Source organism: Macrobrachium rosenbergii, chromosome 20 (genome assembly GCF_040412425.1).
Source record: "Macrobrachium rosenbergii isolate ZJJX-2024 chromosome 20, ASM4041242v1, whole genome shotgun sequence".
Taxonomy (NCBI): Eukaryota; Metazoa; Arthropoda; class Malacostraca; order Decapoda; family Palaemonidae; genus Macrobrachium; species Macrobrachium rosenbergii.
Window position 1 is genome coordinate 39,132,501 of NC_089760.1, and position 22,500 is coordinate 39,155,000.

Consider the following 22,500-nt stretch of genomic DNA (forward strand, 5'->3'; position numbering starts at 1 on the left):
AGTCTATTCAGTATCTTGATCTTTCGAAGGAACGAGAGAAATTTCGGGAACATTTTTAACATCTTCGTGAGAAAATTCCTCGTTTCCTTTCTTAGGATAGACCGCTCATTCTAAGATGGAGTAATCAGGTCGTTTGTTAGAGGATTAGCATCATGGGAGCTTTACAAATTACGGTGTAAAACTTAATCTTCCTTTGAGATTACGTCGAAGGATTTCCCATTAATCACCGTAATTGGCAGCCCCGATTTTCTGTGGAGGTCAGGAAAAGTTAGTAATTGCTAGCTGTGTTTTTTTTTTTGCTTCGTTAAACAGCTGGCAATTTTAGTTCTATGGTTATTTCCCTTGAATAAACAGTGTATACATATATATATATATATATATATATATATATATATATATATATATATATATATATATATATATATATATATATATATATATATATACGTGTGTGTATATATATATATATATATATATATATATATATATATATATATATATATATATATATATATATATATAGAGAGAGAGAGAGAGAGAGAGAGAGAGAGAGAGAGAGAGGTTGAAACATTTTATTAATGTAGAAGATTCAATGAAGTAATAAAGCTGATAACTAATTCCTATTTTCTGGACATGTGAGTAAACTTACGCAGTACTTTATATCTGCATTCAAGTGCCGATGTTTGTCTCTTTTATTGTATTTTCAATTTGCTTATTCCATAAATCAATTGCTTACTTTAACCATTTGTTGATATCTCTGCATTCACGCCAACTCCTAGGAATATTTTAAGACATTAAGCTTGACCAAGCAATTATGCTTCCTCCTCCGATGATGACCCACTTGGCTGATTTACACCTCTCTTAGTTGAATGCTTTCCCAAGGAAGCCTTTGAAAATGCTTCCCAATCAGACGTTTTAGCTTTTTCTCTTTTTAGAATTTATATTTTCTTCTCCTGAAGCACTTAGCTCGGACGACCTTTCAGGAAGGAGAGTTGTTTCATGGGTGGGCAAGTAGTGAGTTACCGTGAGACTAATGGGTTGGGTTTTTATTTGTAAATGGAATTTGGGTCACTAGAACACTGGGGACTACTTCTTATTTAAAAAAAAGAGGGGGGGGCGGCATTCCCACCTCAGACTGTCCTAGGTATTTTAATCCTTCTCTGAAGTCGCCGTTGGAAAATAATAATAATAATAATAATAACAATAATAATAATAATAATAATGATGATGATGATGATGAAAGTAGTTACCATCGATGCTATTGACTTAACTTACTTAATCTTTTGTAAACAAGTCCGTGAAGGAAATTAGGAATATTTCAGCATTTGTTTGAAGAAAGTAAATCCTTTGTCCTCATCACTTGAAGGAAATAATGCCTATATCCGCATGTATTTAAAGGAAATTTTGCATGTTCCCACATTATTTGGAAGAAAATAATGCGTGTATTCGCATTTATCTGAAGAAAATAGTGAGTATGTCTGCATTTATTTGAGGAAAATTATCCATATACCCTTATTTCTTTGAAGAAAATTATTTATTTATCCACATTCATGTATGTTTAATTTTTTTTTATCAAAGTAATGATATCAGGTTGGGGGAAAATGTTCCATACATATTTCAGAATATGTTTCAGAAGCGAGAAGGAAAGAAGGTTGACATCAAAATTCCATCCGATCTCTGAGATTTACATTTTCGTATAGACGCATCCATTTTTACCAGTGCGTAGCAGGTATGACGGTGAATTTGGGTAGTTTTTTATTTATTTATTTATTTTTTTTTTTTTTTTGTCTCCTCGAACCTCTGGTGTCTTTCATGCTAATCGTCCTCTTGTTCTGCGGTATGTTTACTTTTAGGCAGTTAATGTCATAGTTCCCTTAACTCAGCCCCTTACTGGTGGTAATCGTATTTGTTAGGTCTTGCTGTAAATTCTTTTACGTGCCTTTCTTCTCCAGCGATGTCATTTTTGTTTTTCAATGTCATCCATTTAGCGCCAGCTCATTTTTGTGATTATTTTACGCATAACAAAAAGTTGAACATCATCTAGTGACGTCAAGCCTAAATGACCTTGTTAATAATAATTTCCATACATTTATCCTAAACTAATATTGATTAAAAAAAACATATTAAAACGATTGCCTTCTTTGCTTTCTAAGTAGCGAAAAATTATCTAATAGCATTTTATCGAGAATGCAATACATCAGTTTTAATCCTGTCACCGAACTGAAAATACGGTATATTTCACAAATATTTACATTATCTAGAACTAACAGTCGAAATGAGATGGCAGTAAGTGGCACGGTGCCATATGAGTTGGCAGTGACAGATCGACCGTCAGATGAAAACGACTTAAGTTTCCTCCGCTCTCTGGTTGTTTCTCCTTCCTCTGCATTTGCGCCGTAATAAATCATATGTATGTATATATATATATATATATATATATATATATATATATATATATATATATATATATATATATATATATATATATATATATATATATATATATATATATATATATTTAAACCAAGTGCGTCTTGCCTGAAGTGTAAATTATATTTGTTTTGTTTTGTCAGTTCATTGATTCAGATCTTAGATCAACAGACACATATTTTGTATGTATATATATATATATATATATATATATATATATATATATATATATATATATATATATATATATATATACATAATATATATATATATATATACTCATACTTGCATACATACAAACATGCACATGTATATAATGAGATGAAAAGAATATTTCCTTCTCTCCAGGGCATGATGTCATGTGCAAATCTGGCTGATTCTTTCACGAGTGATCATTAATTCCTGTTGTCAGCATTCTTTATGTAAAAAAATCTTTATGTAATATATTATTAATTCAAGACGTGAAAATATATACAAAGCATGTATGGATTGAATGAATATTCCTCACAATTTTTTACCAAAGTTTTTCTCTTTTTTTTTCGTTTCGAATTATTTATAGCCCAATGTTTTTTTTTTTTTTTTTTTTGTCGGTGATGTTGCGACGACAGAACGCGTAAACAAATCGGTCAATCAGTCATTTCCTTTTGTGTTGGGAGCCAAGACTATATTTTCATGTGTTAGAAAACATTGATGGATGAACAGCTGTAGTTGACTTGCAGATGTTTGCAAGTGATTATCGTAGGTGGTAGTAAAAATACTGAAGACATGAGGCAAATTACATGGGAATGAAATGTTGGAATATATAAATGTGTTGCTGAACAAATTGTTAGCGAGTGTAAAGTTTGATTTCTTAATTGTGAAATAAAGAAAAAGATGGAAGTTGTTGAGATTGCGGTCTGTGCATGTAGAGCTTACACTTGAAGTCTATACAATGTGCTTTTCAGCAGTGTTAATTGAATATTTAGAAAAGCTTTTTGCAACATGGTCAACTTAATGTTTCAAATTTTTGTAAAGTAGTAGTGATTTATGTACTTTAAAATTTCAGAACTTCAGTTTTAGTATTCTGCTTGCATCATTATGCTGTTGCTAATCATTAAGTAGTTGATGAATGTGACTATTCTACAAACACATGTTCATCCCCTTGAAATTAAACTTCATAGTAATTTTGAAAATTTAGATATTTTTTAGTGTAAAGTTCATAGCAATTTTTTTAAATTTAGATTTTTTTTAGTGTAGAATACAGTTAAAGATATTGCCGAGTACCTTTTCTTTAAAAATGCAAAACTAGCATTGAGTATAACCATTCAAGTATCGTGAAATGTACATTAAAAGAAAAGACTTTCCGAAAGTATAAAACTAATTTTATATTTATTACAACCTGCATTGCGTCACGGAAACGATTTTTTTATTTTCCGTAAATAAAAGAGGTCCCGGTGACACACCCTACTCCTAAGAGAGCGCATTAAAGGTATCCCCGAATCTTTTAATGGAATTATGGCTTATCATCTCCTTTATCAGGATGATCCCTCATTTTTTATTCATTCGTCGCTGAGGAAGAAAATCTAATGGGATCTAAAGTGGCTTCAAAAAAAAAAAAAATCGGTTTGTAAAGTTCGGTTTTTGGTAATCTTTGTCTCAGATGCGTATGAGGGGAGGGAGAGGGAGATTATTTCAATTATATTTGTTTTTTTTTTCATCCCTGTGTGCATATTAGAAACATTCGTCCCCCAGGGTCTTGTCGCAGAGAAGAGAGAGAGAGAGGTTATAGCATTTGTTTATATTTGATCTGTTCTTTAAATCCCTGTATATATATTAGAAACATTCGTCGCCCAGGGTCTTGTCGCAAAGGAAAGAGAGAGAGAGAGAGAGAGAGAGAGATTGTAGCATTTGCTTATATTTGGTCTGTTTGTTAATCCCTATATACATTATTATTAGGAATATTCGTCGCCCAGGCTTTCGTCGCAGGGGCGAGAGAGAGAGAGAGAGAGAGAGAGAGAGAGAGAGAGAGATATCATAGTGTTTAGTCATACTGCATTTGTTTATTTATCCATATATGCCCATTAAAACATTCATCGTCCAGTCTTTTATAGCAAAGGTACAGAGATTAAGGAAACATGATTTGCAAAAGCTGCTGTTTTGCTCGTTCTTCCGTCTTAAAGTAACTGTGTGAGGTTACCCTGTGGATTCCTAAGGAAAGATCTTTAGAAAAACAAGTAGAAAATGCGGCGAAGTTTCTTCGGCGCAATCGAGTTTTCTGTAGCCTACAGCGTATAATCAAGGCCACCGAAAATAGATCTATCTTTCGCTGGTCTCGGTATAATGCTGTATGAACCGCGGCCTATGAAACTCTCAGCCGGCCGTAGTGGCCTGTGTTGTTGCGTTGCCAGAAGCACGATTATGGCTAACTTTAACCTCAATAAAGTAAAAACTACTGAGGCTAGAGGGCTGCAATGTGGTATGTTTGGTGATTGGAGGGTGGATGATCAACATACCAATTTGCAGCCCTCTAGCCTCAGTAGTTTTTAAGATCTTAGGGCGGACAGAAAAAGTGCGGACGGACAGGCAAGGCCGGCACAATAGTTTTCTTTTACAGAAAACTAAAAGGGGGGCATAGGTCGTCCTCATAGCGTTTCCCTCTTCTCTTTCTGTTACCTAGATGAATCCGCCTTTAATTTCCATTCTGTATTTGAAACAGAATTTTTTATTTCTAACGTTTACTTCTCTCATATACTTTTTTTTCAGATTTTTCCTGTGATTGGTCATATTTTTTTTAGGTTGTTATTTTCATAATCATTTAAACGAGGAAACTTCCTTTCAGAATACGCCTAATTTTCTAGATTGGTCATCACAGCAAATTAAAATCATAATGTTACTGTTAATTATGACAATGTTGAGGGTAATGATAATTGCAGTAATTGCAGCGTAAGTACCCTCTTTTTTTATATTATTATCTAAATCACCACCAGCAACTAATAGCTCTGACCTTGGACCACGAATGATCTCTCTTGAACTATATTTTTAGCTCTTTAGAATGTTTACCCATTACTTCTGTAAGTCCTTGATCAAATATTCGTAACCACATAAATCTCCATTGTAAAAATTCTCTCCATATGCCTGTGTATTGAGTCCCTTCAATCAACGGAATTGGATGGACATGTACTATCCTCCTGAGATATCCTTTCAAAAATCTTTTTTGAGATTTTTTTCAATGATCAATTCTAGACAATTTTCCGTTTGTCGCTGGACTTTCCTGGCAATTTTTGAAGATTAATTATCCCAAAGAGACAGTGCAACTTTAACAGCAAACAGGCAAGTCTGGTATGAAATTTAGACCCTTATATAAAATAATGCTGATGCCGAAATTTTATGAACAAATCTAGTGATGGAGATATTGTTTGTTTTATCAGATTGTTTGTAATCCAAAACACGGCTGAGACTGCCTTTAGAATCAGGTAGAATCACGATAAAGCCAGTTTCATTATCCACCACCGAGCCCAAAGGACTGTACAGTGAAAGATCTCGAACATCAAGGGAATAATGAACTTCATTATTATCACATGAAAATGGAAGGCTCCATTCTAATAGGACATTAACCAGTGAATTTAGAGGCGGAATTTACCCTCGACTCTTGCATTCAGGATTATCTCGTCGTCCGCTGTGTCAGTTGAAGTCGTGTGATTTACGAGGCACTTACCGCGAAGAATTATGGCTTTGATAAGGTCGTCAAGTCGGTGTTCGATGGTTTCGGTGTTTTGATGTTCAGGAACGGGAATATTAATATTGCAGAGAAGGTGCTGACATTTAAATGGAACATCCCTGTATATGTCTATTATATTGCAATATGGATATCAAAATTGTTGAAAAAATGTTAATTTTTACTGAAGCACCCGTAGAAGACTATTATATTGCAGTATTAATATCAGAATTGGTGAAAAAGTGTTAACTATTAGTGAAGCACCGCTAAAAGACTATTATATTATATTGCAGTATGAATATTAAAATTGTTGAAAAACGTAGCATTCAAATGGAACATCCCTATATGTCTATCATATTGCAATATGAGCACTCAGATTGTTAAAAAGTGCTAATTTTTAAATGGAGCATCCCTATATATATATATATATATATATATATATATATATATATATATATATATATATATATATATATATATTATATATATATATATATATATATATATATATATATATATATATATATATATATTGCATTATGAATATTAGTATTGCTGAGAAGGTGCTGAAGTTTATAAGGAACAACCCCATACATACTGTATATTACATTGCAGTACACGTTCGGACAAAGATAATAACGATAACAATGCAAAAGAACGAACGGGAAAGGAGAGAATAACAGGTAACAGCAAGAGAGATAAATCGCTCGATTAATACTAACACACAAACAACACCAGTAAAAGTCAAACACACAAACAACTCCAATGAAAATCAGAAAACCGTAGCTTTTAGTTCACGATGGTTTAAAGTAGCATTGCATTCTCAGCCTCTTTTAAACTTTCGTTGATCAGCTTACGCACCACTACCACGAAGACGGTTTCAAAGGTATGTAGTAACCAGGACTTAGTGGGTCCTGGTATAGTAACGGGAATGAAAGACCTCAGGTACTGAGCAGAAGGAAACCGCGGCACTCCAGCAAATTGTAGATTTCGACGCTTTGGAAAGTAAACAGTGCCTGCTTATTGTGGGGACACATAGACTGAGTGTGGATGTGGAAGTTGCTTGGTTAAAGTTGCGTAGGTTACAATAGCCATATAAGATACCTTTCGACGATGGCCTTTATTTTTGTGAAAAAGCAAGACACTGCTTCGCACAATTTTATCTAAATTTATTTGTATGTTTAAACGAAGAGATGCCGGGTAGTCACTGGCATCCAGACAGGAGAACAGTATTTCAGCATTAAAAAACTAAAGACCTGAAGCATGTGGCACTGATGCAACAAGTCATTGCTTTGAAATATGGCGGCGTATATTAGAATAATCGCATTATTTTACTCATTTATCTGTTTAAGAACTATTTCAACCTTTCGTAGGAATGCATATTTCCAAAAGATGCGTTTTTACAATTGATCTAGTCATATGCTCATGGTAAGGAGCAAACGTGCCGAGAAAGGACTCATATCTGAGGAAAATAAAAGAAAATTATGTTCCTCCCGTAGTTGGCGACAAATCTAACTCCGGATGGAGATTGTAATTCTCAAAGAATTCGAGTCTGAGCAGAATTTTCTGCTTTAAAGGTTACTAGGACGAAGGGATGTTCTTTATATGTATTTTTTTTTAGTTGATAAATTCCAAGTAGTTCTAGTGGGAACATAATTTGTTTAAATACTTGTTCCAGTGGGGGCTAGAATGACGGAAGTTTGTGGTAATAACAACTAAGTTATGATATAATTTTGAGTTTATAACAGTAGTTTCCTTTATGTTGACTCCAGTACTACAATCACTACTTCCTTATCTGTTTACTTGACCATTGTATGTAACTGACATATTCAGGTGATCGCGTGAGTGAATATATATAAATATGATGATTTGTATTTGCATCATCATCATAGTGAGGACGAGTAGTTTAGAAAAGGCTATGCAACATGTGCGATACTCATTCTATACACATAATAATCAGTCTCTCGCTTTTTATCTGTGGGTATTCCATTTTCAATTTTATCCTGAGCTTTTGGTAGAACTTCAAAATAGGTTAATGTTTCCCCCACCAGGCAAACGATCAAGGCAAATATTGTACGATGAATATTCCATGAAACAGATTATTGCTTCCCTCCTTTTTCTCGTAAGCATGCTTATTTATATATATGTACGAAACCCCTATACCTCTCCACTCTCTCCCTCTTCATCCATATTCCGGCCATGCCTTTGTGCATGCAAATGGGGATCTTTCATATCGACGTATTTTTTAGAGCGGAATCCTATTTATACTGAGGACTGCACCTCTCTCCCTCTCCCTCTCTGTTTGTATTCGTAAATGCCTCAGAAAGTGGAGGATGTGTGTCATTCCTTTGATGTATATTAACCATTAACTCCACCGTCGATTAGTGCCGTCATCGCCGTAAGACAAACTGTGTGTGATGTCGAATTGAATAACGATTAGAGAGGAAGCTTTTTGTTCTGTCAGGTTCCCGTCACAGAGACCACTTCCAACCCTCTCATTTGGGAGCCACCTGGATTTCCTGCATAATGACTTGGGGAGGATTTGTTTGGAAGTGCATGGGGTCAAGTTTTTTTTTCTTCTTCTTCTTCTTTTTGGTTCTCGGTGTTTCAAAAGACTATTGAAAATGCTTTTTTTTTTTTTTTTTTATAAAAGTTTATGTATATATCTATGTTTTACCTATGACATTTTCCATGTAGGAAGCGATATTTTAATTTATATATAGGACAAAATAAGGTATTTACTTGTTTGTGCATGGAGTCAAGGTTTTTTCTTTTTTTGGTTCCTGGTGTTTCGAAAGACTATTGAAAATGCTTTTTTTTTTAATGAAAGTGTATGTATATATCTATGTTTTACTTACGACATTTCTCATGTAGGAAGCGATATTTTACTTCTATATATAGGACAAAAAAAGGGATTTATTTGGAAGTGCATGGGGTCAAAGTTTTTTTTTTTTTTTTTTTTGGTTCTCGGTATTTCGAAAGACCATTAAAAGTGCTTTTTTTATAAAAGTTTATGTATCTATGTTTTACTTTTGACATTTCTCATCTAGGAAGCGGTATTTTAATTCTGTAAATAAGAAAAAAATATTTTTAATTAAATGTAAGAATGATACATGGTGAAGAGGTTTCCCAACAGGTTTTTTGACTTGGTGAAAATATGCCTAAGAATTATTAATATTATGGAAATAAAACACTCTTCTGTTAATAGATTATTCAAAAACAGCTTCTGTCAGATGGTTAACTGTAACTATAAGGAAGCACATACCCTACTTTTGCCCGGAAGGTAAAAATTCAGAGTCCCACAGTTCCCTTTCCCGAGAGGGGAAAAATTGTAACATTTCTAGAAAACATTTTTAGAAACGTTCCTCTCAAATGTTGGCCGTCAAGGGAAAATGTAGTAGTTGTCAACCTGTCTCTCCCCCCCACCCCCACCCATCCCAGCCAGAGTAAAAGCATTCCCTGTATGCGAGCCAATAACGAGAAATTTAGGAACCAATACCCCTTTTGTGATACCCCCCCAGAGAGGCTATTAGCCAGTGGTTGAGTCTAGTGCAAGGACCCATTGCGACCTCGCGGAGTTGGCTTTATCTCTTCTCCTATAGAGGAATAGAGTTGGTCATTACGGCATTAATGCTTCCGGAGTTTTGATTGTTACTCCTCTCTGGAAGCCCGGCTTTATGGACCTGGAATGGTCGGGCCCGCCTCGCGTTTCCAGGTTTCATTGCCTTTTGCGTCTTCCAACTTTTGTATTTTTATTTCCTGTACTGTGGTTGTGAAGCCTGATATATTTACTCTCTGGATAGTTCGCGCGTAAATGCGTATGTGTATACAGTGCATATGTATGCATGGACGTATGTATATACTTTATTTTAAAGCGTGAAAATATTATATGTAAAATTATAAATATACTCATGATAGTTCACAGCTAAATGCTTATGTATATCCATTGCTTATTTACATATATATTTTTGTATATACTTTATTTTAAAGCGTAAAAATATTATTATTAGCTACCCATCATTCTTGTATATGTTTATCATTCTTATATATATATTTAATATATATATATATATATATATATATATATATATAATATATATATATATATATATATGTGTGTGTGTGTGTATGTATATATAATATATATATATGTGTGTCTGTGTATGTATATAAACACTCCAAAAGACGCAAATTCACTGTGTAAAAAGTTATTACCTCCATAGAGAACCTCAGTGATACGGAAGGATCAAAAAGAGAGATTCTTTATTTCCAAGCTTTCAGAACTTTGAAGATGGAGGTAGACTGGCCTCTGAACGCTTAGAAGTAAAGAATCTCCATTTTTTTACCTTTCCATTGAGAGGAGTATCATTGAAGAGGAGAGAGAGATTGAAGAGAGAGAGAGAGAGAGAGAGAGAGAGAGGGGTTGTTTGTATAAGTGTGTGCGTTTTCATGTAATTGTTCCTAACTCCTTGGTATTTATACTTTTAAAGGTCTGCGTACTTATCATTGCCAGTTTGTCACTTGAATGACTAAATAATGATGTATATTTTTTATTTCTCCACAGGCTTTCCCTACCTGGAAGGTTCCATGAGCTGAACATTCACTATGGAGTCTTCTTGGGAGGAATGGGAGACTTCACCGAGGTGTTTTTGGGCCTTCTTGATAACTATCGTGGCTGTTTAGACCAGGTGAGTTTTTGTTTTTGAAAGTTCTCTTCAATTTTTGGCAAACTCGTTCAACAAATTTCTTTAGCAGTTTCAGATTGAGACAGAGAGAGAGAGAGAGAGACAGAGAGAGAACTCATTCAGATGTTCTGTAATCTACTTTACATCTATTATGTTGTTTAGATGTTATTGCACGCGAATCTTGCCTCAGTGTCAGATTAAATCTAATTAATCTTTGTACAATGTGATCGAGTGGAACAGTTGCATGAACCTTATGTCGGAATCAAATTTGGTCATTAGGAAAGTTAATTATTTTTCTCAGTATTTCTCAGTTTTTGTTGTATGTATATATATATATATATATATATATATATATATATATATATATATATATATAATATATATATATATATATATATATATATATATATATATATATATATATATATTCCACAAAGCATCAGAGTTTTTAAGACCTTTTACACTAATCCTGCTGAATATAAAAGTTGTGATTTTTTGAAGGCGCTGGTGTGGAAAATATGACGCTTTTTTTTTTTTTTAACTGCTCGTGCGCTTATTACCATAGATTCGTTCAAGAAAAAACAATCAAGATCGCTTGTGATAATGGGTCTTGTACTCGTTCCTGTAACCATTTTTTCACCATAGAACAAGACGATCTATACTTTCACGCCAATCATGTAGAACCTTGCTTCTTAAACAGTACAACTAAATCGCGCCATCGCCAGAACAAACCACTCACAGTAACCTACTTTTGACAGATAAAAAAATAAAAGTCCCTTCAATGTTAATTTTATTTTTCACTTCCTGTTTGCTCTTCAGAAATCTTCTGATCAACATGTACGTTATCTAGTCTTTGTATATGAGTTGTCTAATACCAAAAGTGAACATATTACAAGTATTCCATCTCAGTGTCCATTTATATTTTCATATGCACTTGGTTACTTTTCTCGAATAATTGAAGCAGTGTAAGATATATATATATATATATATATATATATATATATATATATATATATATATATATATATATATATATATTTTCTAATACTTCATCTAACAAATCATGGGTTCATAATTCACCTTCCCCACCTCCATGCTACCAACTCTTCTGCTGGCTTAAAATTATCCGGATCAAAATATTCTCGCTTACAATTTTAAGACTATATATGTGCACCTGTGTAAGTCCGTGTGTCGTTTCATGTGCATTTATTATTACAGACATTTGAACGACCCTTTATATTTATGGTAAACTGAGTTTGCAGTGTATTACCGGAAATGCGTTGCGGCGAGAGAGAAAAAAAAAAAGGAACAGGTTTAGTTGAAACGCCTTTGAAGCAGTCTCTTTGAAGAGTGAATCATGATGAACCTTACATGTAAACCTCCCAAAGCCAAAATAATATGAAAAAAAAAAGAAAAGGGAAAACACCGAATGATTTCCGCAACGGATAGCGTCCGGTCCATGACAACATGTGATCTGTTGTACGATTATTTTACATACTGACTTTTTTTCCTTTATTTCAGCTGTCGACCAACACGGAAAGCCATGTTTTCCCTTCTGTGACGGTTATGAAAGCATATTTTTCATTCTCTTTGATATACCGCAACACACACACACACACACACACACACACACACACACACACACACCATAAAAGTGACGATACTAATTTTTAAACAGAGAGGTGTGACGTCAGTCGTTAAATGCTCAAGAAACTTAGAAGGCCAAATTTCATCGCTAAAACGTTTACATTAATTTCAAACCAACTTTGTAAGTTTTAGGTTCGTAAACTCGAAAAGAAATCCTTGGACGTCTTGAAATTTGCTGAGTGATGTGGATGCTAAGACATCTCAGTGGCTGTTGTTTACTTTTCATCTGGGGTCGAGTTCCTTGAGAGACTCTGTTTGCCTTCGTGATTATTCTGAGTCGTTAAGATTTCCGGAAACCTCATAATAAGACAGACGGACAGTTAGACAGACACACACACACAGATAGTCATACGACCAGAGAGGTTACGTAACAACTAAATCGCCAGCGTAATTTTTTTGTATTGACATTTATAAGGAAAATCTGTTTTGTTACAACTAGAGGCTTACTGTTGATTACAGCTAGGCAACATTAAGTGTTTAAGACACTTTGAAACACCTATCCTCCTCTGTTATAATACTATTAAATGCCTAACCTTTGCAACGAAAATGCCTGAAAGTTTAAGTAACAAATAAATCGTCAGCATAATTTTTTGGGATCTACACTTACAAGCAAAACCTGTTTATTGACAACTTATGCATAGTTGTTGATTTCAAATGAGTAATGATGATTTTTTTAAAGATTGTTTAAAGTACTTTTCTTCCAGTTAACGCATAACCATTGCAACGAAAAACTACTTTCTAATGAAGTCAGTCTTACAACTTTCCTCCTAACAACATGTGCAAAGCACTTTTCTTCCAGTTAATGCCTAACTAGTTGCAACAAAAAAACACTTTCTAATGAAGCCATTCTTACAACTCTCCTGACAACTTTCAGGTTATGTACAACGGCATAAACGTTCTTCAGGAGGTACAAGACGACCCTAAATCGGCCGATGTTTACGGTGTCGAGTGGGAATGCTCGGAAGAATTCGATGCCCCTCCTGACGTCCCCATCAGTTTCATTCGACCCGGGGCGTACGTCGCTTTCCAAGATTCTTACCCGAGGACCGGTGGATCGATCTCGTTGGAGATCAAGACTCAGTCTCAAAATGCTCTTGTTATGTATAATACTGGACCGCCATCAAGGTAAGATATACATGAAAGAAATAGTATTATTGAGAGCTGGGGGCACTGTGTTTGTTGATACTTTTAATGTTGAAAGGCGAATATCCTTAAAACATCAAATTAGAGTAGGTAAACAGTTACATTTTATGATAAAAACGAAGAAAATCACAACGTAAAATCTTTACACCAAGATGTTAACGCAAATAAAACAGTTGAACACACCATGAATTATCATTTTTTTAAAATTTGGATAACAAGAAGCATTTCAGAAAGATCCTGTAATGTTTCGCGAATAAGCACTATAATTGTCTTATGGATATCAAGCCCAGCACAACTTAATGCCTTGTATATCACCGCGTGACCTTCCGTTCCATTATTCCTGCGTTGGCAGATCTGACTTTATCGCCGTGGAGATATACGAGGGCCATCCCAGGCTTGTCCTCGACACGGGAAATGGAGCTGTCGATCTTAATAGGTGAGTTACCCTTCATAGTTTATGTCGCGTTCCATTTTCTGTTATGGTAGTGGGATCTCCCGTTTTTTATGGGTGACGTAGTCATTTTGTATGTCAGTCGTGATTTTGATGAAAAAAAAAAAAGGATCATAAATCATAACGAATAACGTTATTGAATGAAAGAATTCGTGATTCCTTTTAAATAAATGTTAGTTTATTACTTCCTCGCCTTTCGGAGAATTGAATTGTGACTTCCCGTCTTCATCATAGCCATCGTAATTATCGATGCGAACTCTTTCTCAAGAAATCTCATCTGTTATGAGGTCATTTGATTCTTGGGTCTTACGACTTCCTTAATATTTTTCTGCGGTAAACTGAAAGTCCTGTATTTTTGGTGTGTGTGTGTGTGTGTGTGTGTGTGTGAGTGTGAGAGAGAGAGAGAGAGAGAGAGAGAGAGAGAGAGAGAGAGAGATCAGCAATACTGCATGGTTGAGTGAGAGGCTATGCTGAGGTGCAGAAGTTAATGGAAGAAAGAGCACACTGAGAACTTTAGATCCTACCTTACCGCATAGAAAATTAGAGTTACCACTTCAAAGTGGTCACAGGCACTGTAATAGACCTCACTTCCCATGCGAAGTTAATTAATATTACACCGAAACTCGTTTCGTTGTTTATGATTGTGGAATATCTCATAGGAAATTAATATGCCCCGTTTTTTTCATGTAAAGTCTTATTATCTTCAGTTTTTACAAACTTCACATTGTGCGGCTCACAGTACTTGCTTAATCATTTAACAGTTTGTATGTTAATGTTATTTTTATTATCTCCAGTAGCAAAGTTAACAGATGTATATAGTATCTGTATTGTGTAAGAAAAAATGCTTGCAAACTACTGCTTCTTTGCAAGTATTTTGGAATGATGTTACTAGCCCAAATCGTTCTTCATTCGGGCTGCGACACACAACAATCTACCAACTAACTTATACATAATTTTCTGTTGAAGTCAAGAAAAGCACACACTGTTTTCAATAAATCGTTTTAAAATGCTGCTGCCTAGCCCGAAATCGAACGTTGTTTCCTATTCATTACCTTTACGACAGTTCACGATGAAATAGGAAATCACACCCTCATGCTAGATTAGAAGAAAATGGTCGCACGAACAAGATTGTACAGCAATAATAACAGTAATTGTAAACTCCCATTCACTTGTTAACTTTATCGGCTCATATCTCGGATTGCCACTCGTGTGGTCATTTGTCATTTACATAATGTAAGAAGTTTTTCCAAGGAAGTTTCTAGAATTCCTAACATTACCTTGATATAGTTTTGAGATGTTGATGATATGCTCTGTAATATTTCGTGTGACTGTAATGTGAATACCTTATGACAGAAACTAATTAACATATTTATCTGTGAAGTTCACAGTAGGGACAGATAACAGCAAAGGTCTATCAATCGTAGAGGTATTTATTGTTAGAGAAATAGTTCATGTTGTTGTACACTGCATTAGAGAACAAACGAAGGATCTTTAGGTATTAGTGTTCGGTGTATTTTACGGCACTGAGAAATGTCAGCCAAGAATCTCAACAAAATTAGGGGAGTAGGAATGATATTTTGCTGTCCAGAAATCATTATTAAACGTTTGGAATGTAAGGAACCAAATACCAAAAACGTCATATGCCTTACGTATCTTCCAGGTTTTGAAAATACTTTCAGAATTTTGAAGACTACCTGATGTTAACCGTGTATTCACATAACAAAATTTACTTTAAAACTTTGGGATTAAGAATAGGCAATTACTTATCTACATAGTGGTTTTTAATTCATTTTACAAAGAGCAGAAAGGAAGAGGCACAACTAGACTTAAATAGGATGCATATTCCATCAGAGCCGGGCACAAACATCAGATACTGTTTGTGCATAATTGAGATTATTTGGCAGAGGACAGACGGGCCAAGATTTTATGTTAAAGCTAGATGTAAATTTATTTTCTTTCATCTTATATATATATATATATATATATATATATATATATATATATATATATATATATATATATATATATATATATATATATATATATATATATAACCACTCCACATGTAAGCCTCGTCTCCATGAAATGAAGTTGGTTGCTGACGCTCGTGTACTGAGATGTGTACCCCTTGATCTGAATTTTTTTTTCTTATCTCCGGGAATTACTGTTCGCCCTCTTACTTTAACTTAGAGGAAATGCAAATGCAGTGCGTAGGAGATAGGAGACTTGCCTTTTGTATGTAAATGTCATGTACTTACTGCAGATGGAGGTGTATCATGGATTGTAATTTTATATTATATATATATTTATATATATATATATATATATATATATATATATATATATATACACTTTTATTATTATCCTGTTTAGTATATCATTCCACCCGAAAACTATGTTGAATTGAAAGATGCTACAGTTAGTCGTAACCACATTGCGTGTAGACGCCCAAGATTTCTTTCTAACTGTTTATATTGTAAAAAAAAATCCGTAATCGTTTAGAGATAGTTCAGAGGCATTCATATTGTTATGGAAACGTGTTATTATCATCTACCATTGAAAAAGTTATTGACATTTTTCTATTCGTTTTCTGTATATGATTTACTAATTTCATAACTTTTGTGCTTTTTGAGAAGAGGGCTTGACAAAAAAATCACCGTGGATCAAGTTCGTGTTTATTCATAATGAAGCTTTCTAAATTTGTTATAATATTCATAGCTAAAACGAGAATGTTTTGTTTTTCTTGCGTTCATATTCGTAATGCAAATCTCTAGTTTTTGTTAATAGCGTTTGCATTCATACTATATTTGTGCATACGTTAGTAGCTTTCTTATATATAAGTTTTTTCTATTATTATTTATTTATAGCCATGTTTACTGCAAAACATTTTTTTCGTGATAACTGTATTCCATTATATTTTTGCTATATTGATTTTGAAAAGTAATTTTACTTTAATATTTCATTCATGATTTTTTCTTTGATAGTGCTTAAAACATGAAGCACTTTAGAATCTAGTTCACTGTACATCAATGGCATTTACATATCGAGAGATATTAATGAATGACTCGACTTTCATCCCTTCATTCATGACGTCATTCTCGGGTTAAAACTGGATCACGAAAAAACACCTGTTTGTATTCCTTTGTATTGAATGTGAAACGACGAATTTCAGTTAATTCCTTCCCATTTCATTTTTGAACCAAGAGCTTAGCAGTTGCTTGCATTCACCCGAGTCCTGAACTAGAGCGACTTTGCTTTGCAATCATAACTAAACTTAGGGTGTCGCCGATTACCTCATCAATAATTCGGAGGCGCTGGAAGTGGCCATTTGTTTCATTCATAGTGTGGCATTAAATTTCTCCTGACAGTCACCGGGCTTCTCGGGCCACGTTGTGACTCATTGCCGTTGACAGATGACTTAAAATCTATTACAAGTTTCCAAGCTTTGCATTTTGGGACTAGGTTGTTATTCCTCTATATTTGTAAAGTGTGGTTTAATGATGAATTTTTTTGTACCATTTTTCCAATCAGTCAGTTTACTTCATCGTGGTTCTAAATTATCTTTCAGAACTGATGGCATTCATGGTAGCTATAGGATCGTCTTCCAGATCATTGAGTTGTATTATTATTTAATGTAGCAATTCCAAAACAAACTTCACTTTATTTGCTATGGTGCTTCATTGAGTCCGTTATGCTTTATTACGTGTTATTCACTTTAGGTATTGCATTACTTAAAGCCACGTTCGCATTTGGCCTGGCTGTTTTCCGTTCGTAAAACAAACAGCCGTCATTATTCAAATCATTCAGCGGAATTTGCCGTGAGTTGGTGTATCGCAAACTCCGAATGCATATTAAATTTTTCAATTTGCGATTGTCGATGTAACACATGACGGGGTTTTAAATCTGGCGGCAAAAAATGCATGTAGATATTTACTGCTTGTTATTCGAAAGAGCTTTTTGAAATATTAATTCATAATGACAACTAGATATTTGTTGGGATTTAAAAAAAAATGTATTTTCGATGCTGTAATCCGGGAAAAGAATTAGCCGGTTTTATCCGTGAATTTGACAGTGATGTATACAAAAGGGGTTTACTGTATACATTATCTGTCACGCATACACACACGTTCGGGTAAATATATACACGGTCGTACACAGCCACACAACCACTCAGTACTTTTGATATTTAATGTAAGCTCCGTTAGGGGGCAGCGCTGTCAATACAACTCACGAGGTGCACTGTAGGCATTACGTAAGGTTTTTTTTCTGCAGCGTTCCTTTGACCATTAGCTGCAACACTTTTCATTCCTTTTACTGTAGCTCTGTTCATACTATCTTTCTTCCATCTTACTTTCCACCCTCTCCTAACAATTGTTGCATAGTCCAACTGCGAAGCATTCCTCCTGTTAGGCATTTAAAACCTTTTTGCGCTCTGTTACCCTTTCAGCACTGAATGACCTCATAGGTTCCAGCGCTTGGTCTTTGCCCAAGTTTTATATTCCATTCCATACCTATTATAAGGTTGTTTAAATTGACTGTTATAATTGTGACTATTATAATTTTCATAAACAGCTGTGAAATGTAATCGGATTGAAAATTCGTATATCGAATAGAGTCAGTCAGGTTAAATGATAATGTGACAGAGGTAATTAAGGAAAGGTCAAAGATACAACCCTGGTGGTAGTACTAATTAAGGTTGTGAGTGCAAATCATTTTCATCGATTTCAAGTTCAGGATGTCACGAATGTAAGAAAAAAAAAAAGAAAATAGCAAAGGTTAAAGTCAGTTTAGGTTGTCGAGCACGAACTTGGGCCTTTCATTTACATATTTTGAAGGTTGATTGTGTAGTGTATATGATATACATATATATATGTTTGTATGTGTATATATATATATATATATATATATATATATATATATATATATATATATATATATATATATATATATATATATATATATGCAAACATGTATTTATGATGTGCAGTTGCATGTCAGTTGAGGAAGACAGTTGTCTTCGTAATATAACACTATAATTTCTACTCTTTTGGTGGTTTTATGAGCTCCTTTTATTATATGGAATTCTGTTTTAACGGAAAATATTTTACAGTCACACACACACACATATATACACATACATATGTATATGCATATACATATATACACTACATACATACATACATACATATATATATATATATATATATATATATATATATATATATATATATATATATATATCTGGGCGTTAATATACAAAACTTCCTCTTTTTATCGTATTTACCAAACGCTTTTTAATTAAGCACTTCACTGAAAGATCTTAGAATTAAGTTGAACGTCAGACGTCTTAGAGGTCAAGTGTCGGGGGGCACTGTTGACATTCGAGTTCAGTATCTCATCATGGTGCTCATTTCTTCTTAATAAGAGGATTCCCATTGCATATAGTGTCACCAACCTACGGGCGATTGCCTCTTGTCAAGTATAGTTTAAATCTTTTTTAAAGTCTTCGGAGAGAGAGAGAGAGAGAGAGAGAGAGAGAGAGAGAGAGAGAGAGAGAGAGAGAGAGAGAGAGAGAGAGAGAGACCTCCTTTATACAACTTACTCATTGGAACATGAGATAGAGAGAGAGAGTACCTCATTTATACAACTTACTCATTGGAACATGAGAGAGAGAGAGTACCTCCTCTATACAACTTACTCATTGGAACATGAGAGAGAGAGAGAGAGAGAGAGAGAGAGAGGAAGTACCTCCTGGTTGACTTGAAGCCAGTAAATGATACCTTATAATTTTCTTAAAGCTGTTGTGGGCTTGTTGCATATAAATAGGATTCATCTTCTGAGTAATAATAATTAAAGTGGTTTGTCAAGGTAACTGTCTCAAACTTTTTACAACACTGCAAGCTCTTAAATAGAATATAACCTATTACACATAAATTTCACACATAAGATTACTAAGTAGTCCTTCGGGGCAGCCCTAGAAGAGTTCTTTTAAATTAATGGTCTAGTAAAACTACTCATCAGAATAAAAAAAAAAAACTATCTCATTGAAGCCCGAAAATTGCCCTATCTAGTTGGATGAATTTGAATACTAAAAACCTTAAAGTTTGGACAAATGCAATGAAAATTACTTTCATTTGGTTTCCACTTTTATTTAGATTAAACCATTTAGATCCTAGGGTTTCAAACTCAAAACCTGTGGAGGGTCATTCTTAATTTAGTTACCGTCCAGAGGGCCATCAAAGGTACATAACATATTTGCAGGTCAGAAGTTTCCGGCTTTACACGAAGTCTTGCTTGGCTTTCCATGGAAATGTTATCTTAAGAAAAAATATTTATATAAAATATATATATATATATATATATATATATATATATATGTACATATATATATATATATATATATATATATATATATATATATATATATATATATATATATATATATATATATATATATATATATATATATATATATATAATATATTTCAGCTCAGATTCCCATTCCTTTTTCCATTTGCTTCATTACTTTAAAACTGGAATTACACTTAAGAATTTTGATTTATATTGCCCCTTCGCAACAGCTGTAAAGCACTTTGATTATTCCCCCAGTAAATTGGGAGTTCCTTTCTATTTTGTGCTGACATGAGGTTGTAGCTAAGTGGGGTGAGGTTTACCATGATTTTGACATTCTGTCTAAGAAGCTCTTAACCTCAGTCTTCTTCTTTCTCTGCATCTCTTCCCACTTTCATGTGGAGTCGATGTTTTCGACAGCTTTCCTCCAACACATCGCCCGCTGACAATTGCTTGTCTCTCAGGTTTTCTCTAACTACATCCATCCACCTTCGCTTCTTCGGTCTTCCTCTTGCTCTCCCATTAGGCACCTCCATCTGCATCACTCTCCTCCCTACATGCCTCATCCATTCTCATTACATGGCCATACCACTGCAGTTCTTTCGTGGGCCTTCTTTGATAGTTCTACGACTTTAGTGGTTCCTCTTATTCTTTCAGTTTTGATCCCGTCCATTTTTGTTACTCCACACATCCACCTGAGCATTTTCATCTCTACCGCATCCAATTTCTTCTCTTGCAATCTCTTTACCGGCCATGTTTCTGCTTCATTTATCAAAGCTGGTTTCACTACTGTCTTATACACTCTTCCTTTAACCTTTGTGTTGATTCTGCGGTCACACAACTCTTAACCTCAGTATCTTAGATATATTCATTTTAGAAGTAACTCTATCGCCTCTGCCCTTTAGCACATTTTATTAATCATAAGTTTCTTCCAGTCCAATAGAGTGAGAATTGCAGTATTGTCAATTTCTCATACTTCATCTAGAGAAGGCAAGCAGAAACCAGATTTGCTTAGTTGCTGCGGATTTCTGCATTAACAAGCAGAATGTTTAATTGTTAATGTTACCATACTTTGCTTTTAGAGGTGAGATTGGTCTTCGTGCCTCATTACTGTTTTTCCTCGAAATATTGGCTCAAATGAGATTTCCCTGTATTTATCTTTCTTAGGATTATTTGCCCAGCTTTTAAATACCCTCATCTCTCTTCTCTTTAACTTAACCACTGCAGTAAAATTATCTGTTTTGTAATTTAGATTATTATATATCTCACCAGTGGTCTTCCCATTGGCTTCAGGCTCTATGCCTAGCTTTGACCCTTAATTATCGCACATATATCCTTCCACCCGCTATCATACAGTAGCTGAGTTTTTATATAACCTTATCTGAACCATTTGCAGAATTTTTCTCATTTTTTTTAAAACATCCACGTTATCCTCAGTCGTAACACGCGCAGAACTAGCAGCGTCTCACGGGCATTATGAGCAGTTTATTTTGTCGTGCGGTTGGGTGTTTCAGCATTTTAAACCTTTTTCCTTTCCATCAGAGAGAGTTTGGAAGCCATCCGATCCGTGAGCTTAGCCAAGGCCCCGTAAGTCTTAAGACACAGTAACGACCCATCGATCACTGTTTATTACGCTTTTCGTTCCGCACGAAACTGCTGTTGGTTCGATCATTTCCTAAATTGGATTCTAGGCAGAGGATCACTCCTGCGGGGGATTCTTGTCCTTTTATCGTTATCTTGGTCCATTTCATCTTCCATTTATGAATACAAATGTATGTTCCGTTTAAGTTTGGTGTGTTTCATCTTATTAATCTCTGATTACAAATTTATATTGCATTTAAGTTTGGTCCATTTCACCTTTCATCTCTGAATACGAAATTATGTTAGGTTTAGTTTGGTCCATTTCATCTTCCATCCCTGAATTGCGTTTAAATTTGGGATCCATGAACCCTAAAACTGTCAAGTGATTAGTCCGAAATATTACAAAGCCTTTTGTTGGTATTCATGCGTTGTATTTAATGAAATTTTAGATTAAACATCAGTGAGAAAACTATTACACATCTCTTCGTGGAATTCAATAAATAATCCGAGTTTATTTG

The 22,500-nt window shown here is 34.4% G+C and overlaps 1 protein-coding gene across 1 annotated transcript in view; it reads left to right on the top strand.

Moving 5' to 3' along the window:
- kon (chondroitin sulfate proteoglycan 4-like protein) overlaps positions 1-22,500 on the top strand; it is a 194,472-nt gene that overhangs the window by 113,890 nt on the left and 58,082 nt on the right. The window contains exons 5-7 of the mRNA XM_067121778.1: positions 10,689-10,812; positions 13,331-13,581; positions 13,952-14,035. Coding sequence (XP_066977879.1) covers positions 10,689-10,812; positions 13,331-13,581; positions 13,952-14,035 — 459 coding nt within the window. The remainder of the gene's footprint in view (positions 1-10,688; positions 10,813-13,330; positions 13,582-13,951; positions 14,036-22,500) is intronic.